The sequence below is a fragment of the Silene latifolia genome, unplaced genomic scaffold (genome assembly GCF_048544455.1).
Source record: "Silene latifolia isolate original U9 population unplaced genomic scaffold, ASM4854445v1 chrun_scaffold_16, whole genome shotgun sequence".
In the NCBI taxonomy this organism is placed as follows: Eukaryota; Viridiplantae; Streptophyta; class Magnoliopsida; order Caryophyllales; family Caryophyllaceae; genus Silene; species Silene latifolia.
In genome coordinates this window covers 11,448,656-11,465,392 of record NW_027413123.1, presented here as the reverse complement: position 1 = coordinate 11,465,392, position 16,737 = coordinate 11,448,656, and the positions used below count along the sequence as shown (strand labels likewise).

The following is a 16,737-nucleotide window of genomic DNA, read 5'->3' as shown; positions in this document are numbered from 1 at the left end:
ATTTTTTTGGGGTGATCAAGCGCCGAAGCTCTGATACCATTTGGAGCGTATGCGGAGCGGAAGACTTAATTGTGAATTCAAGTGAAGCGAGAGATCCGAATGCACTAGGTGCAACCCGACCTGATCGTCCCACTTGAGGCGTTTTGGGCGAAGCGGAAGTCTTTTTGTTTGTTTTTGTGTTTCTTTTGTGCAAGAATGAAAGGGATATTTGCTTCGATTTCTTATGAAGAGATCGAACCAATGGGATATTTGCTATCGCTAGACCTATAACGATAACAATGGGGGAATTACTCGAAAACGCGTCAAGTAATCCAACTCAAACTTCGGAGCACGTCCTTAGTTCAAGGCAAGACTCAAAATCATCGATTCTTTGAAAAAGATTGAAACAACAAGTTTCTCTCTCTAAAAGGTTTTTTCTTTAACTTGGATGATTACAAATGAGGGAGGCTAGGTCCTTTATATAGGACAAAAGCCTTGGCCTCCAAGCAAGCATTAAATGCTAGTTTGTAAGTTCTAGGATGAATGAATACATAGAACTTACAACCTAGACCTTTTTGTCAACTTTTATTCAAACTAGGTTGAAAATGCAAAAAACTAAGTAGGAATTCCTCTCCCCTTGGTGCCGCCACCTTCCTCTCTTTTCTCTTGTTCCCACACGGCATTCCTCTTGTTCCCACACGGTATCAAGGTTCTCGCGGGTCTTGAGCTTTAATCGCACATATTTCCTTTCTTTTATTTGAGCCCATCCAATTTTTGTGTGCGAATATGCATTACTTGGGCATGGTTTTGCTTGGTCCTCTAAATTGAGCACAACCTCTTTCATGGGGTCGATTCGCATCAGGTCGTTTATTAATCGCGTCCTGCTATACGCATCAGTTAGTGACCTCAGTCTGGCCATCTGTTTGTGGGTGGTGAGAGGTGCTGAATAACAATCTGGTATTGAGAAGCTTCCACAATGTCTTCCAGAAATAACTCATGAACTTGACATCTCTGTCTGAGACTATGGTCTTTGGAACCCCATGTAGCCTGAAAATATTGCTGAAATAAAGCTCATCAACACTCACAACATCCTCAGTTTTCTTACATGCTATGAAATGAGCCATCTTACTGAATCATCAACAACAACCATTATTGAGTCATTTCCCTTTCCGAGTTCTTGGTAAGGCTATGATGAAGTACATGCTCACATCTTCCCAAGGTTTGTTTGGCACTAGTAATGGTGTGTAGGGGCCTGCTGAAAGGAACTCTTGGCTTGCTGGGCCGATGGAGCACCTCCCGAGCATTATCCGGACATCTCCCATCATTTTGGGCTAGTAGAATTGTTCCCGCAAGATTTTCGAGTCTTTTGGACCCCAAAATGACTTCCTAACCCATTGGAGTGAACTTCTTTGATCAACAGATCTTTTTATGAGCCTCTTGGAACACATAACTTATTTCTATGGAACAGAAAACCCTTCTGCAAAGAAGAACTTGGTTCCCTGAATCTTAGTTCCCTCTGTCTGAGCCAACCAGCCTTCATAAAAGTCAGGATCATCTTTGTATAGCTCGTTCATGAACTCAAACCCAAGAACTTTCTCGTTCCATAACCGCCAAAGAATGAATATATCCCGGATAGTGCATCGCAAAGAATGTTTTGTTTCCCTCTTTGTATTTACTTGGAAATGTGAAGGATTGCAAGAACTCAACCCATTTGGCATACCTGTGATTTAACTTGTACTGGCCATTGATGTACTTCAAAGCTTCATGATCTGAATGTAGCACAAAAGGTTTTGGTTTCAAGTAGTGGGTCCAATGCATAAGAGCTCTGACAATTGCATAGAATTCTTTGTCATAAGTGGAGTAACTCAGCTTAGCTTCACTTAGTTTCTCACTGAAGTAGGCCACGGACTTCCTCTCTTGAATCAATACAGCTCCTATGCTGATAGGCTATCGCACACCTATGCAAAGATAAATTCCCTAAACACAAATAAATGTAGTAATAGGGGTCGAACCACAAGGAGACGGGAGTTTGCTAAACAAGTTGCTATGGATTGAATTCTATCGAGGTCGGTTTATCGGATGTTGGTTGGTTGGTTGGTTATGCAAATAAAATGAAAACAATAAAAAAAAAGCGTCTAGGGAAATCGGGTCACACTTGCAAATTACTAATTAGTCATGTTAATTTAGAAATGCATTGATAATGATAAATTGTTTGGCTTAGAGACACCCACCTATCGATATTAGCGTCAACCATAGACCGCGTCCTAGAGAAACTCTCGTTTATGACTAGGTCGTCCTACTACACATGCATAGTCTAATTCAATTCCGTGCCTCTCGACTTATAGAATGAATTAACAAACTTAATCTACGATTACGGCCAATAACCAAAGATTAAACGTTGAAGTGCAAACATGTGATAGAAACAATTAGACAATATTATATCAACCTAATTTATCATTTTGCATATTTGATTTTGCATGGCTTCCCTAGCCCCTAGACTAAGGAATTTAGCTACTCATGACGAAATGTAAACTATAAACTTTGTTATAAGAAATGATAAACATGCTAATGGAAATGATATAAACTAAATGGTAAAGCATATAATGTAATAATAAGCAATGTGATATAAAAAGTACTAATGATAATCTATGTGATAACTAAGTAGAAATGTAAACTAATAGACTAGAAAAAGAATTACCGTAATGGAAAGGAAACTTGAATTGCAAAGAAGAAATAAAGAGAACCAAATGCTTGAATAACTTAGAAACAAATGTTTAACATCAAACAAAAGCTTAACAATATTGAAACTAAATATGAAAACTAATGAAAGAATTTTGCTTAAGGCCAATATAGTGTATGGAAACGTGAGAAAAGATTTAAGAAGATATCCTAAGCCTTGAAGTGCCTCCCCTTTATATAGGGGAGTGAAGTGAAACGTAAACATTTCACAAACAACCAACCCCGATCGGGGACAGACTGTAACACCCCCATTTATTTAGGAGCCTTTAGCAAGACATTCCCAAATAAATAGGACTGTTACCATCTCGGTTTCCCGAGGTAGTGGATAACAAAGTACAACAAACCAAAGTACTTCAATTAAAACTTTAGTGAATACATGTTTATTACAACTTAACCAACTAATACTTAATATAAAATAATTACAACTCGCAGCGAAAATGAATAAAGTGATTAATCAATCTATGAGGTCTAGACTTCTAGGTAGACTGGCCAAGTCCTCACGCAATCCCATAAGCTTCCAAGTCAGTTAATCTTTAGTACCTGTCAAATTGTTGGAGTTTGTGTCCTCAACAATAGTGCGATCACATTATTAAAACTCATGATAAGAATACATAAAGGGATGATTCATTTTTATACGTCAACTGATCAATATTAATCGGTAATGATTGGCTTACTAGAGTTTGACATTAGTGTCGTTTGACGGTGGTGACCAGTTGATCCCTTAAGGTCACACCTAAAGGACGATTCCCTTAATAGATAAATTAATTAATTGTATATTGACACAGATTAATTAATTCCTTAAAATTGAACAATTTACATATTTGAGTGAGAATATGAATCTTATTGTAATTCGATTAAATGAGATTCGTTTTAGTAATTAAAATGTTATATTACTAAAATTTTGTTTATGAAACAATTAAATTAAGAATGATCGGTTAATTATAATTACAATGTGTTGTAGATTATATTAACATGAACCATTTTATACACTTGTGATTATGAATTACTAGTCAATTGTTATATATAATTATATTAATATATGTAATGATATTTAATTGTTAAATATGCATTAATATTATTAATAACATGTTACATGTTACACATTATATGACAAAATGACAATTGACAAAAATAAATGGACTCCACATTGTCTTAGGGGGCACCGGTTTTTTAGAGGTAAATTAGAGCGAAATGGTTAATTGTTTTTAATTTAGAAAACACAATGATTAACCTCTAAGAGTAGACTACACCCTAGTTTTGTTTTGAGAAGAACAATTGAAAAAGTGAAGGGCATGCATTGGCTCCATGGCCATTCCTCCCCCCACCCACAGGTTTTTCCTCCCCTCTAAAAGAATAAGAATTGTTCTTATTCCATTTTTCATTCTTATATTTTTGTGATAATCTCTCTTACTTCTCTCATCTCTCTAAAAACAAGTTTTAGAATATAATTGTTCAAAAATCTAATTTATTTAGATTACTAAGGTAGTAATAAGAAATAACATTTAGATTAAATTTAAGGTCTCTAATAATATATCTAGTTAATATATTATTAGATTTAAGGGGTTGTCTTGGTGCCATCAAGAGGAGAATCTCTACTATTGAGATTTTGGAGGATCATCAATTTACTTGTAGCTCAAGAACAAGTGTGGGAAGGAGTCCTCACTTGTGCCCTAAAAACCGATTTCTACAAATGTAAGGAACTTTGCTCTTACCTTCTCTTTATATTATGTTATGCATGCACTAGATCAATATCTATTTTAATGAGTATTTTAGATCAATAATTAAAAGGTTTAATTAGAGGGTTATTGAATCCTTTCAAGTGGTATCAAAGCTTAGGTTGTTGAAGAGAATTCAACCAAGGAGGTTATCTTAGAACCCGGTTTTGGACCTTGCACCAGATTGAGGTCTAACATGAAATCCGTCTAAGAAGCCATGCCTTTTTCCAGATTGGGACTATTCCTTGGTGTGTTTATGACATTTTATTGTAGGAACTTGTATCCCAAAGAGGTTCCTATCAAGATCTAAGGAGCTAAACAAAACCGGGTGCAATGAGGACCACGGCTGGAGCATGCTTAGACTATTGTGCAATATGTCGCTATCAACATTCCTCTTTTGATCAAACATAGCTCAAGGGCCCTTAGGAGAGTTTTTGCAGCCTTGCCAAAGTCTTCCAGGTGAGTCCAAGTGTGCATAAACAAAACTTGAGCTAGTAAACAAGGGATTGTTGTACTATTAGTTTACTTTCTATCTTTTATGCTTTATGTCCTTTTCAGTTTTGTTTTCTTATAAGGCCCTTGGCTGCCGTGTTATGTACTATTAGCAGCTTATTTTGTGACCTTAGGATGCACTCTTAGATGAAGGGAGGGGATTGTCTTGCTTGTCCTATAAAAGCAAGCATAACCCTTAGCAAAAATCAGATTATTTTGAATGACAAAAAACCCTAAGAAGCAGCATGCTTTCTTTCGTATTTATCTTTGCTTTGTGCTTGATAAACTCCCTTGCTTAGTGCTAGGAGGTTGGATAAGTCCTTTGCTAAGTGCTTGGACGAGTCTTAGGCTTAATTCATTGCTTTGTGTTCGAATTAAGTCATACCTTGAGTCCTAAACAAGCTGAGTTTCTTCGTTTGTCACTTGAGTGTTTTCGTTTCAAAATTTGCTCCAAATCTGATAGTTTTAGTTCAAATTGGTTATCAGAGCTTTGGTTAACAAAACAAAGCCTTTCTTTGTGAGTTCATTATACCCTAACCACATTAAAAATACAAAAAACAACCATGAGTGAAGAAAGGCTTGCTGGAATTGAAACACAAGTTACTCAACTTTCTGAAAAATGTGATTTGGTGCTAGAATCTTTCAATGCTATCATTGCTAAAATTCCAACACCACCACCAAGAGGAAGAGGACAACCACCTAGAGGCAGGGATAGAGGTCGTGGCCTGATGCGATCCAAGCTAATGACTCGGAGTTGGTTGATGAGCTGGACGAGCTGGTTGTGAACAGTCACGGTGATAGTCTGATTATGGCTTGTGGTTTTCAGCCTTTAAGCTTCAATTATCCTTCCTTTGTGAATTTGCTAAGTATGGACTAAGGGAGCTGATTTGTGGCACGCATTACAAGGGAAGGGCGGTCCAATATTACGTTTTTATTTTACTTTTCAGATTATGTTGTTAAAATAAAATCTTAAGCCTAATTAGTAGTTGTCTAGGTGCATTGAACTTGTTGCTTTAAGTGTTGTAATTAAGTGAAGAGTGAATGCTCAAACTCTTCACATTTTTGGCTGCTCATTTAAGCTCATTTGAGGCTATATAAAGCCTTGAAGTTTATGAATAAAACCATCTCAGAATTTTCAGAAAAACACTTGTGTTAAACTCGTTTCTTGCTTAGAAACAAAACTAATTTTGATTGGAACGCGATTCTGATTAAAATTCCCGAGTTGTTGATCAATAGGTCTTGGTCTCACTCACCTTGATCAAGTAATAGGTCTTACTTGTTCAAACACTATCCCTTTATTTACAAAAACTATAACGGGTCGTACCTAGTACATTCGGTTCGCCAAAAACAGTCCGTTAATCTTTAATCTTTTGTTCTCTAAATTGATCGGTTTCAGTCTGCAAGATACCTAGTACGAATGTGAGTCCTCAACACTGTTCAGCGTTCTAATTCCGCTACTCTATTCGTATCATGGCCTCATGGGAGGAGGACGAGCTCATTGTGGCCGTGAGGAAGAGGAGCTTTCAGATTCGGAGGAATCCATGGCCGAGGCATTTCAAGGAGAGCCCAACAAAGAGTTAAAGGTAGAGATTTCTGATTTTAATGGTAGTTTAAACCCCGAGGATTTGTTAGACTGGTTTAGAACCATTGAAAGAGTCTTTGAGTTTAAAGGTTATTCCAATAGCAAAGCTTTTAAAGTTGCAATCTTGAAACTCAAAGGCTATGCTTCCCTTTGGTATGAGAACTTAAAAATCGTAGAAGAAGGGATGGTAAGGAACCTATTAAGTCTTTGTTAAAACTGAAAAAGAAGCTTAATGAGAAGTTTATACCTAAAGAGTACACTCAAGACATTTTCATTAAGCTCACACAACTTAAACAAGACCAACAACCACTTGAGTCATATCTTAGAGACTTTGAACAACTTACTTTGCAATGTGAACTCAATGAAAAGCCCGAACAAAAGATTGCTAGATTTGTTGAAGGTTTAGATGCTAAGATTGCTCATAGGGTTAGAATGCAACAAGTATGGTCCTTTGATGAAGCTGTCAACTTGGCTTTAAGGGTTGAGAAATTGGGTAAGGGGAAGGCCACAACCACCAAACCAGCCGCCAAAACAGCCCCCTACAAACCCCCAACCAGTGTCAAAATCAATGAACCACCCTCTCAAAACAAAACCCCCATACTTGACAAAGGAAAAGCACCCGAAACCTCACAAAAAAAGACCATGCCTCTCAAAAAATGTTACCAAAGCCAAGGTTATGGTCACTTTGCCAAAGAATGCCAAACCAAGAGAGCCCTTAGTAGCTTTGAAGTGGTTCACTGGGGTGATGATGAGATCCTTGTGTGTGATGAGGATAGGGAGGGGACGGACCATGAAGAGGATGATGTGGTTATGCCGGATGCAGGTCTTAGCTTGGTTACTTGGAGAGTGATGCATACCCAACCCCAACCCTTGGAAATGGACCAAAGACAACAAATTTTTAGGTCTAGGTGCACCATTAAGGGAAGAATTTGCAATCTTATCATTGATGGAGGGAGTTGTACCAATGTAGCCTCTAGTACTCTCATTGAAAAGCTATCATTGCCTACACAAGACCATCCTAGTCCTTATAAACTAAGGTGGCTTAACAAAGGGGCTGAAGTAAGGGTTGATAAGCAATGCTTGGTTCCATTTTCCATTGGTAAAAGCTATGTAGATGAAGCTCTTTATGATGTTCTTCCAATGGATGCTTTTCACTTGTTACTTGGGAGACCTTGGGAGTATGATAGGGACTCAGTTCATCATGGTAAAGACAACACCTACACCTTCAAATTTGGCTCAAGGAAGGTCATCCTAGCACCTTTTCCACCTGTTCTCAAGCATACTCCAACACCTTCCATGCTTGAACCATCAAAAGAAGTGTTACTAATCAATGAGGCAGAAATGTTGCAAGAGTTAAAGGAGGATAAAGATGTGTACGTGCTTGTGGCCAAGAGAGTGGTAGGAGAGCAAGACAAGGGGCTGCCTAGGAAGGTCCAACGTCTACTTGAGACCTATGGTGATGTGTTTCCAAGTGAGCTTCCTAGTGGCTTGCCTCCTCTTAGAGGAATTGAGCACCAAATTGATTTCATTCCGGGAGCTACTCTACCCAACAAGGCAGCCTATAGAAGTGATCCTAAAGCTACTCAAGAATTTCAACAACAAATTGGAGAGCTTATGAACAAGGCCTTAGCCCTTGTGTCATTCCAACTTTGCTTGTGCCCAAGAAAGATGGGTCATGGAGGATGTGCACCGATAGTAGAGCCATCAACAACATAACAATCAAGTATAGGTTCCCTATACCAAGGCTTGATGACATCCTAGATGAGCTTAGTGGAGCCAAACTATTTTCAAAGATTGATTTAAGGCAAGGTTATCATCAAGTAAGAATCAAAGAAGGAGATGAGTGGAAAACCGCTTTCAAAACAAAGCATGGGTTGTATGAATGGCTTGTCATGCCATTTGGTCTTTCTAATGCACCAAGCACTTTCATGAGGCTTATGAATGAAGTGCTTAGGCCTCACTTGGGCAGCTTTGTTGTTGTATACTTTGATGACATCTTGGTGTATAGTCCTAGCAAAGAAGAGCACCTCAAACATTTGCAAGTATTGTTTGACACTCTTAGGGAGCACAAGTTGTATGGGAAGCTTGAGAAGTGTTCTTTTATGCAAAATGAAGTCCAATTCTTGGGTTTCATCGTCTCGACCGGGTATATTGGTCGATCAAGAGAAGGTTAAAGCAATCAATTCATGGCCTATTCCTAGGAGTATCACAGATGTGAGGAGTTTTCATGGGCTAGCATCATTTTATAGGAGGTTCATCAAGGACTTTAGCACTCTCATGGCTCCTATAACTGAATGTATGAAGAAGGGGGGGTTCAAATGGGGAGATAAAGCTGAAGCCTCCTTCAACACCATCAAAGAAAAGCTATGTGAGTCTCCTATTCTTGCTTTACCAGATTTTGATAAGTTGTTTGAAGTTGAGTGTGATGCTAGTGGCATTGGCATTGGGGTTGTTCTTGTTCAAGAGCACAAGCCAATTGCTTACTTTAGTGAGAAATTAAGTGGTGCCAAGCTCAATTACTCAACTTATGACAAAGAGTTCTATGCCATCATAAGAGCCTTAACCCATTGGAGCCATTATCTCAAGCCAAGGCCCTTTGTTCTTCATTCGGATCATGAGGCTCTTAAGTACATCAATGGGCAGCATAAACTCAATCATAGACATGCCAAATGGGTTGAGTTCTTACAATCATTCAACTTTTCAAGCAAGTACATAGAAGGGAAGGATAACGTGGTTGCTGATGCTCTATCAAGAAGGTTCGTAATGTTGAGTTACATGAAACAAAGAGTGCTTGGATTTGAGCACATGAAAGAGTTTTACAAGGAGGATCCAGATTTCAAAGAGGAGTGGGAGTCATTGCAGGGTGGACGAGCTAAAAGGGGTCATTACTTGGTCCAAGAGGGGTTCTTGTTTTGTGGAAACCGGTTGTGTGTGCCCAAGAGTCCCTATAGAAACTTGTTAGTAAGAGAGGCACACTCCAATGGTCTTGCCGGACACTTTGCCATTCAAAAGACCTATGACATACTCCAAGAGAATTTCTATTGGCCTAAGATGCTTGGGGATGTCCAAGATGTGATCAAGAGGTGTGCTCCATGTCAACAATCCAAGTCCTACTTCAAAACAGGCCCCTATACTCCTTTACCCGTCCCAAATCAACCATGGGAGGACATTAGCATGGATTTCATAGTTGCTTTGCCAAGAACTCAAAGAGGCAAGGACTCCATCATGGTTGTTGTGGATAGGTTTAGCAAGATGGCTCACTTTATTGCTTGTAAGAAAACGGAGGATGCATCTAGTGTGGCTGATTTATACATCAAAGAGGTGGTTAAGCTCCATGGAGTCCCCAAGTCTATTGTCTCAGATAGGGATTCAAAGTTTATGAGCCACTTTTGGAGGTCATTATGGAAGCTACTCAAGACTAGGCTCTTGTTTAGCACCTCCCATCACCCCCAAAGTGATGGACAAACGGAGGTGACTAACAAGACTCTAGGGAGGATCCTAAGGTGCACAGTCTCTAGGTCATTAAAGGATTGGGACCTCAAACTAGCTCAAGCCGAGTTTGCCTTCAATAGGGCTCCTTCTACAAGCACGGGCAAGTCTCCATTTGAAGTTGTTTATGGCACCAACCCCCTCATGCCAACTGATTTGGCACTCATTCAAAGGAAAAGGATTGATTTCGATACTAAGAAGAGGGTTGAACAAATGCTACAAATCCATGCTCAAGTTAAGAAGCAAATTGAGAAGACCAATGAAGCATACAAAGCAAGGGCCAAGGGTCCTAAGCAAACCAAGAACTTTGAAGTAGGGGATCTTGTTTGGATAAACTTAAGAAAAGAAAGATTTCCAGCTAAAAGGAAGAACAAGCTCATGCCAAGAGCGGATGGTCCATTCGAAGTCCTTGAAAAGATTGGGTCTAATGCATACAAGATTAACTTGCCCGGAGATTATGAGGTCTATGACACATTCAATGTTGGGGATTTAAGCCCTTATTATGAAGAGATTGAAGATGATAATGGCGGGGATTTGAGGGCAAATCCTTTTCAAGAAGGGGAGATTGAAGAGAAGTCAACCGAGGAGGTTATCTTAGAACTCGGTTTTGGACCTTGCACCAGATTGAGGTCTAACATGAAATCTGTATAAGAAACCAAGCCTTTTTCCAGCTTGGGACTATTCCTTGGTGAGTTTAGGACATTTTATTGTGGAACTTGTATCCCAAAGAGGTTCCTATCAAGAGCTAAGGAGCTAAACAAAACCGGGTGCAATGAGGACCACGGCTGGAGCATGCTTAGACTATTGTGCAATATGTCACTATCAACATTCCTCTTTTGATCAAACATAGCTCAAGTGCCCTTAGGAGAGTTTTTTCAGCCTTGCCAAAGTCTTCCAAGTGAGTCCAAGTGTGCATAAACAAGACTTGAGCTAGTAAACAAGGGATTGTTGTACTATTAGTTTACTTTCTATCTTTTATGCTTTATGTCATTTTCAGTCCTGTTTTCTTGTAAGGCCCTTGGCTGCCGTGTTATGTACTATTAGCAGCTTATTTTGTGACCTTAGGATGCACTCTTAGATGAAGGGAGGGGATTGTCTTGCTTGTCATATAAAAGCAAGCATAACCCTTAGCAAAAATCAGATTATTTTGAATGACAAAAACCCTAAGAAGCAGCATGCTTTCTTTCTTATTTATCTTTGCTTTTTGCTTGATAAACTCCCTTGCTTAGTGCTAGGAGGTTGGATAAGTCCTTTGCTAAGTGCTTGGACGAGTCTTAGGCTTAATTCATTGTTTTGTGTTCGAATTAAGTCATACCTTGAGTCCTAAACAAGCTGAGTTTCTTCATTTGTCACTTGAGTGTTTTCATTTCAAAATTTGCTCCAAATCTGATAGTTTTAGTTCAGTTGTTGCATGCATAATCGGTTTATTATTTTTCCGAGTTAAAAGTATAACATATAAAACTAGAGATTTTGTGATTTATATTATAAAGTCACGAAAATTTTTACATGTTGTATATTCTGGTCCTAAAATGAATTTAGGTTATTTTTATGATTTATGGTATTTTATTGCTCATTTTAATGATTTTTAGTGATTTTATTACATTTTATTGAATAAAATGGTGTTTAAAATGCTAAAAATAGTTAGACATAGTTTCTGACCTTGAAATTTTTATATGACCTCACATGCATATTTTACTTATTGTATGTAAAATTTCGTATAAATTTGATTTATTTTGCATGATTTATGATTTTTATGTGATAAAAATGAAATAAATGGAGGTAAAATGGTTAAAATTAGTTAAAGTTCGAAACAGGTCATTAAATTTTAATATGTTGTCACATGCACATTTTACTCACTGTGTGTAAAATTTGAGATGAACTTGATTCATTTTGCATGATTTATGACTTTTTAGTGTAAAAATGACATAAATAGTGACTATTTTAGCAAAAATAGCTAAAATGAATTACATGGCATAAGAAAATTATTTTAGGTTGCATTATTATCCCAAAAATCAGATCTAAAGTTATAACATTGATTGGATTAATTTTCATATGCTTTAGATGTTTTATTTGATAAAACCGATAAATAGCAACTATATTTTTCTCGAAATAAATTCGAAAATTTTAACCTTGATTTTTGATATTATGAGTGTCATGGAATTATTCCATAATGTTCAAAAATTTAAAATTCAAATTTTTAAATTATTGTAATTTATTTGGATTTATTTCATAAAACGTTATGATTTTAAGGTCTATTATGAGCATAAATATTAAATCAAGTTGAATTATTGTCAAAAATTGAGTAATGACTATTTTTTTAGTTCTAAAAGGTTAGGATAATTAACTTGGAATAAAATTAGATTTTAGTTTTATTTTGTGATTTTAATAAGTTTAAAATCGCGTATAACCATAGAACCGGATTATATTTACGATAAAAGTTTAAATAGGGCGATTTGGCACATAGCTTGGCATATTAGATACATATTATACTGCTGCATATTTCATTGATGAATGTAATATTTTATTTATGTAATTTTGAATTATGTAATTTTGAATTATGTAATTTTATCTTAGTATGGCCTTAGTTTTTAATCGATATTACCCGTAATGTAAGGGAATATTGATTCGGTTGTAATTTAATGTGATCTCGTATCACTTTTATTTTATTTTATTAGATTTTATTTTACAAATGTATAATAGGAAATGCAATGTACATTTTATTATTTAATTATTTGTAATTCCGGAGTTTCCTAAAGACGGTGCCATTCGGAAATGAGTTCCGATCAAGACGGTGTTTATCCTTAGGAGACGTGTCTCATGAAGATTTAAGGGACCAATGGAGTTGGTTTCCGAATATGTAATAGAATATAAGATTTTCTATTTTAGGAAAAGCCATACTAGGAAATTTACTTTTCTTTATTTGCTTGCTTTATATGTTTGCATGCATTGCCAAATCACCATAACTTCACATGCATATTTTATCGTCTTATCGACTATTGTCAATTATAATTATCGAGTATTCATCGACTTAGTTCACTTAAAGATGATAGATAATAAATCGACAAGACCTCACACATATTTAAAATTGAGATTAGCCTTACCAAATAATAGGACTCATGAATCCCTTTGACATTTGGGGTAGATTCGGTTTCCCTGGGTACTTTCATTTTTCATAGGGTAAGTGAGGTAATAAAACGTTATTACACGCGAAATTTGGTTCGACTCAATGGAATATAAAGACTAGTCTTATGTTCCGGGGCTAGAGATGGAATTTATGAAATACATCGATCGAGAATTCTATAGTAGAATCAATTAAAGAGTTAATTCACCAAATTTATGCGAGTATGGGATGTATCGGTTTCCCGTGGCCATGTTTGTATAAAGATGGATCTCGGAATCATTTATATAATTTAGGTGCGAGGTCATTCTATAAATGCATACTTTTAAACCTTGTTAAAATGTTTGCGAGTAAAACGATAAATGTTAATTATTTCCTTCATCTCCGTTTTGTAGTTATCTTGATATACCTCTATGGACACATCTAGTTCTTTAACACCGATCACCATTGAATCATGTCACGAATCCTTCGACGAAATATGCTCACTACACAACCTTGATACGACTAGAGAAATTCACTTTGGCATTGGTTCCGATGGAAGCCTTAACTTTATTACTACTTCCTCACCTCCCATCCCACCTAGCAGTTTAGTGGCTAAGTCTTGTGAAGACAACCTCATTAATACAATGGGATCCTTGTCTTTAGAAGCAAGGAAAAATGATGAAGCTATTGGGAGTTTTAGCAAAAAGCTTGCCATGAAAGGAGGAAAGCTCAAAAGGAGGAAAAGTAAGAGGTCAAATTCGAACCACTGGGACATAATGGCTTGTGGGAATACCAATAATATATGCCTTTATTGTCATGGCATGGGCCATTGGGTGAGGAATTGCCCCATGTTTTTGGGAGTTATTAAAGGTAATATTTCTTTCGAAATCTTTGTTATCGATATAAATCTTACTTCCACCTCAACATGGGTATTGGATAACGGATGTGGTTCTCACCTTTGTAATCATTTACAGGGGCTTAGAGATGTGGAAAAGCTAAACAAGGGTGATGTGGATCTCCGACTTGGAAATGGAGCTAGGGTAGCCGCCACTTCAAGAGGGACTTATGTACTTGTTTTAGCTAATGGCTTTGAATTGTACTTACATAATTGTTATTTTGTACCTTCTTTATCTAAGAACATCATTTCCGTTGTCATGTTAGACATGGAAGGTTTTTCGTTTGCTATTAAGAACAATTGTTGTGTAATTTCTAGAAATGACTTGGCCATAGGCCAAGGCACATCAATTAATGGCATTTATGTTCTTGAAACTTCTAGCTCAAGCAAAGATATCTATAACATGCAATCAAAAAGACTCAAAACAAGTGACCCAAATGAATCATACATTTGGCATTGTCGATTAGGTCACATAAATGAAAAACGCATTAAAAGACTAGTGTCGACTGGTGTAATGAAATCATTTGATTTTCTGATGCATAAAGCGGAGCGGAAGACTTAATTGTGAATTCAAGTGAGGCGAGAGATCCGAATGCACTAGGTGCAACCTGACCAAATCGTTTCACTTGAGGTGAATAATGAAGGATATTTGCTTTAAGGTTAGAGATAACCTTAAACCAATGGGATATTTGCCCAAGCTAGACCTATAGCTTGTTTAATGAAGATTGTATTCGATAAACTCTTCGAATAGCAATCAGGTGCTTTAATCAAAACGCGTCAATTAAAACGGAAAAGATTGAAACAATGAGTTTCTCTCTGTAGAAAAGGTTTTGATTACAACTTGGATGATTACAAATGAGGATTTTCGTCCCTTATATAGCCTAGGATGTACTTGGGCTCCAAGGCAGCATTAAATGCTAAAAACCATTTCCTAGGTGTTTATTCAAAGTCCTTGACTTTGTAGAAAAAATGCTAGACTTTGTAGAAAACTAGGTGATGAAAACTAGAAGAGAAAAACTAGGTGCATCCTCTTCTTTTAGGCGGCACACTTGGACCACACCGTTTCAAGTCGGTTCCCGTGGGTCTCGGGTCTTGATTGCGCATATTTCCCTTTCTTTAATTGAGCCCATCCATATTTTATGTGTAAATAATGCATTACTTGGGCTTGAGTTCACTTGGTCTTATAAATTAAGCACAACCTCTTCTATAGGGTCGATATTCGCATCATCTCCTCTCCCTTGAAAAGGAATTGCCCTCAATTCCTTGATTTCATCATCATCGACATAAGGAGAGAGATCACCTATGTTGAAGGTGGTATGAACACCATGATCTCCGGGTAGCTTGATTTTGTAGGCATTATCACCAACCTCCGAAATCACCTTGTCCCTTCTGCGCGTGGCATCAACTTGTTCTTTCGCTTGCTTGGAAAACGATCCTTTCGTAAGTGCAACCAAACTAGATCTCCTTCACTGAATACTCTAGGTAGACGATTCTTGTTTGTCTTACGCTTGTACATCTCATTGATGGATTCAATTCTAGCTCGAACTTGCTCATGTAGTTTGATCATCGATTCCAACTTGGCCTTTGCATCCTTATGCACCAATTCGCCTTCGGGTAAAGGAATAAGGTCGAGCGGTAGGTAGGGATTCACACCATACACGATCTCAAATGGGGAGTGCTTTGCTGCGTATGTCGGAGATCGATTGTAAGCGAACTCAGCATGAGCGAGCTTTAAATCCCAATCCTTTTTTAGTCTTGCTCACGAGACCACGCAACAATGTACTAAGAGTTCGATTCGTCACCTCCGTTTGCCCATCGTTTTATGGATGGTGAGACGTACTAAACAACAGCTTGGTGTCCACTTTCCTCCATAGGGTGTTCCAAAAGTAGCTTAAGAACTTGGAATCTCGATCGGAGACTATCGTTTTTGGAACTCCATGAAGACAGAGTATCTCTCGGAAATACAAATCAGCCACGTTGCTAGCATCATCCGTCTTGTGACAAACTCTTTGAGTACGAGGAAAAGCAACAATAAAATCCATAGATACATCCTCCCATGGCCGGCAAGGTATAGGTAACGGGATGTATTTTCCCAGCTTGAATGTACTTTTTGCAACATGACAAGTGACACGTTTCCGGACCATATTCTGCACGTCACCTTGCATTCGAGGCCAATAGAAAGGTTCCTTGAGGACCTCCAAAGTCTCGTTGACGCCTAAATGTCCACCAAGTCCTCCTCCATGAGCTTCTCGGATTAACAATTCCCGAACTTGATGCTTAAGCACACAAAGCCTATTTCCTTTGAAAAGAAAGTCATCTTGAATGGCAAACTCAACTTGTGTTCCCGATTTGCATTTCTTGAACAATTCCCCAAAATCGGGATCATCGTCATAATAGTTCTTCAAGGTCTCGACTCCAAGTAGGCGAACGTCGAGCACATTCAATAGAGAATAGCGCCGGGAAAGAGCATCGGCCACCACATTGCTTTTGCCATCCTTATACTTGGAAGAGAAGTTTAAGGATTGTAGAAACTCCACCCATTTGGCATGTCTCGGATTCAACTCCTGCTGCCCGTTAATGTACTTCAACGATTCATGATCCGAATGTAATATGAAGTGATTCGGACGGAGATAATGACTCCAATGATTAAGAGCTCTCACGATCGCATAGAACTCTTTGTCGTATGTAGAGTAGTTGAGTCTAGCACTACTCAGCTTCTTGGAAAAGTATGCGATGGGTCTCTTTC

General features: G+C 37.8%; 1 protein-coding gene across 1 annotated transcript; it reads left to right on the top strand.

Moving 5' to 3' along the window:
* Positions 1–6,403: 6,403 nt before the first annotated feature.
* On the top strand, positions 6,404–11,074 carry LOC141637258 (uncharacterized). Its single transcript, XM_074446822.1, has 6 exons — positions 6,404–6,561; positions 7,614–8,061; positions 8,623–8,955; positions 9,151–9,410; positions 10,170–10,458; positions 10,994–11,074. The coding sequence occupies exons 1-6, from the start codon at positions 6,404–6,406 to the stop codon at positions 11,072–11,074; spliced, it is 1,569 nt and encodes a 522-aa protein (XP_074302923.1).
* Positions 11,075–16,737: the final 5,663 nt, after the last annotated feature.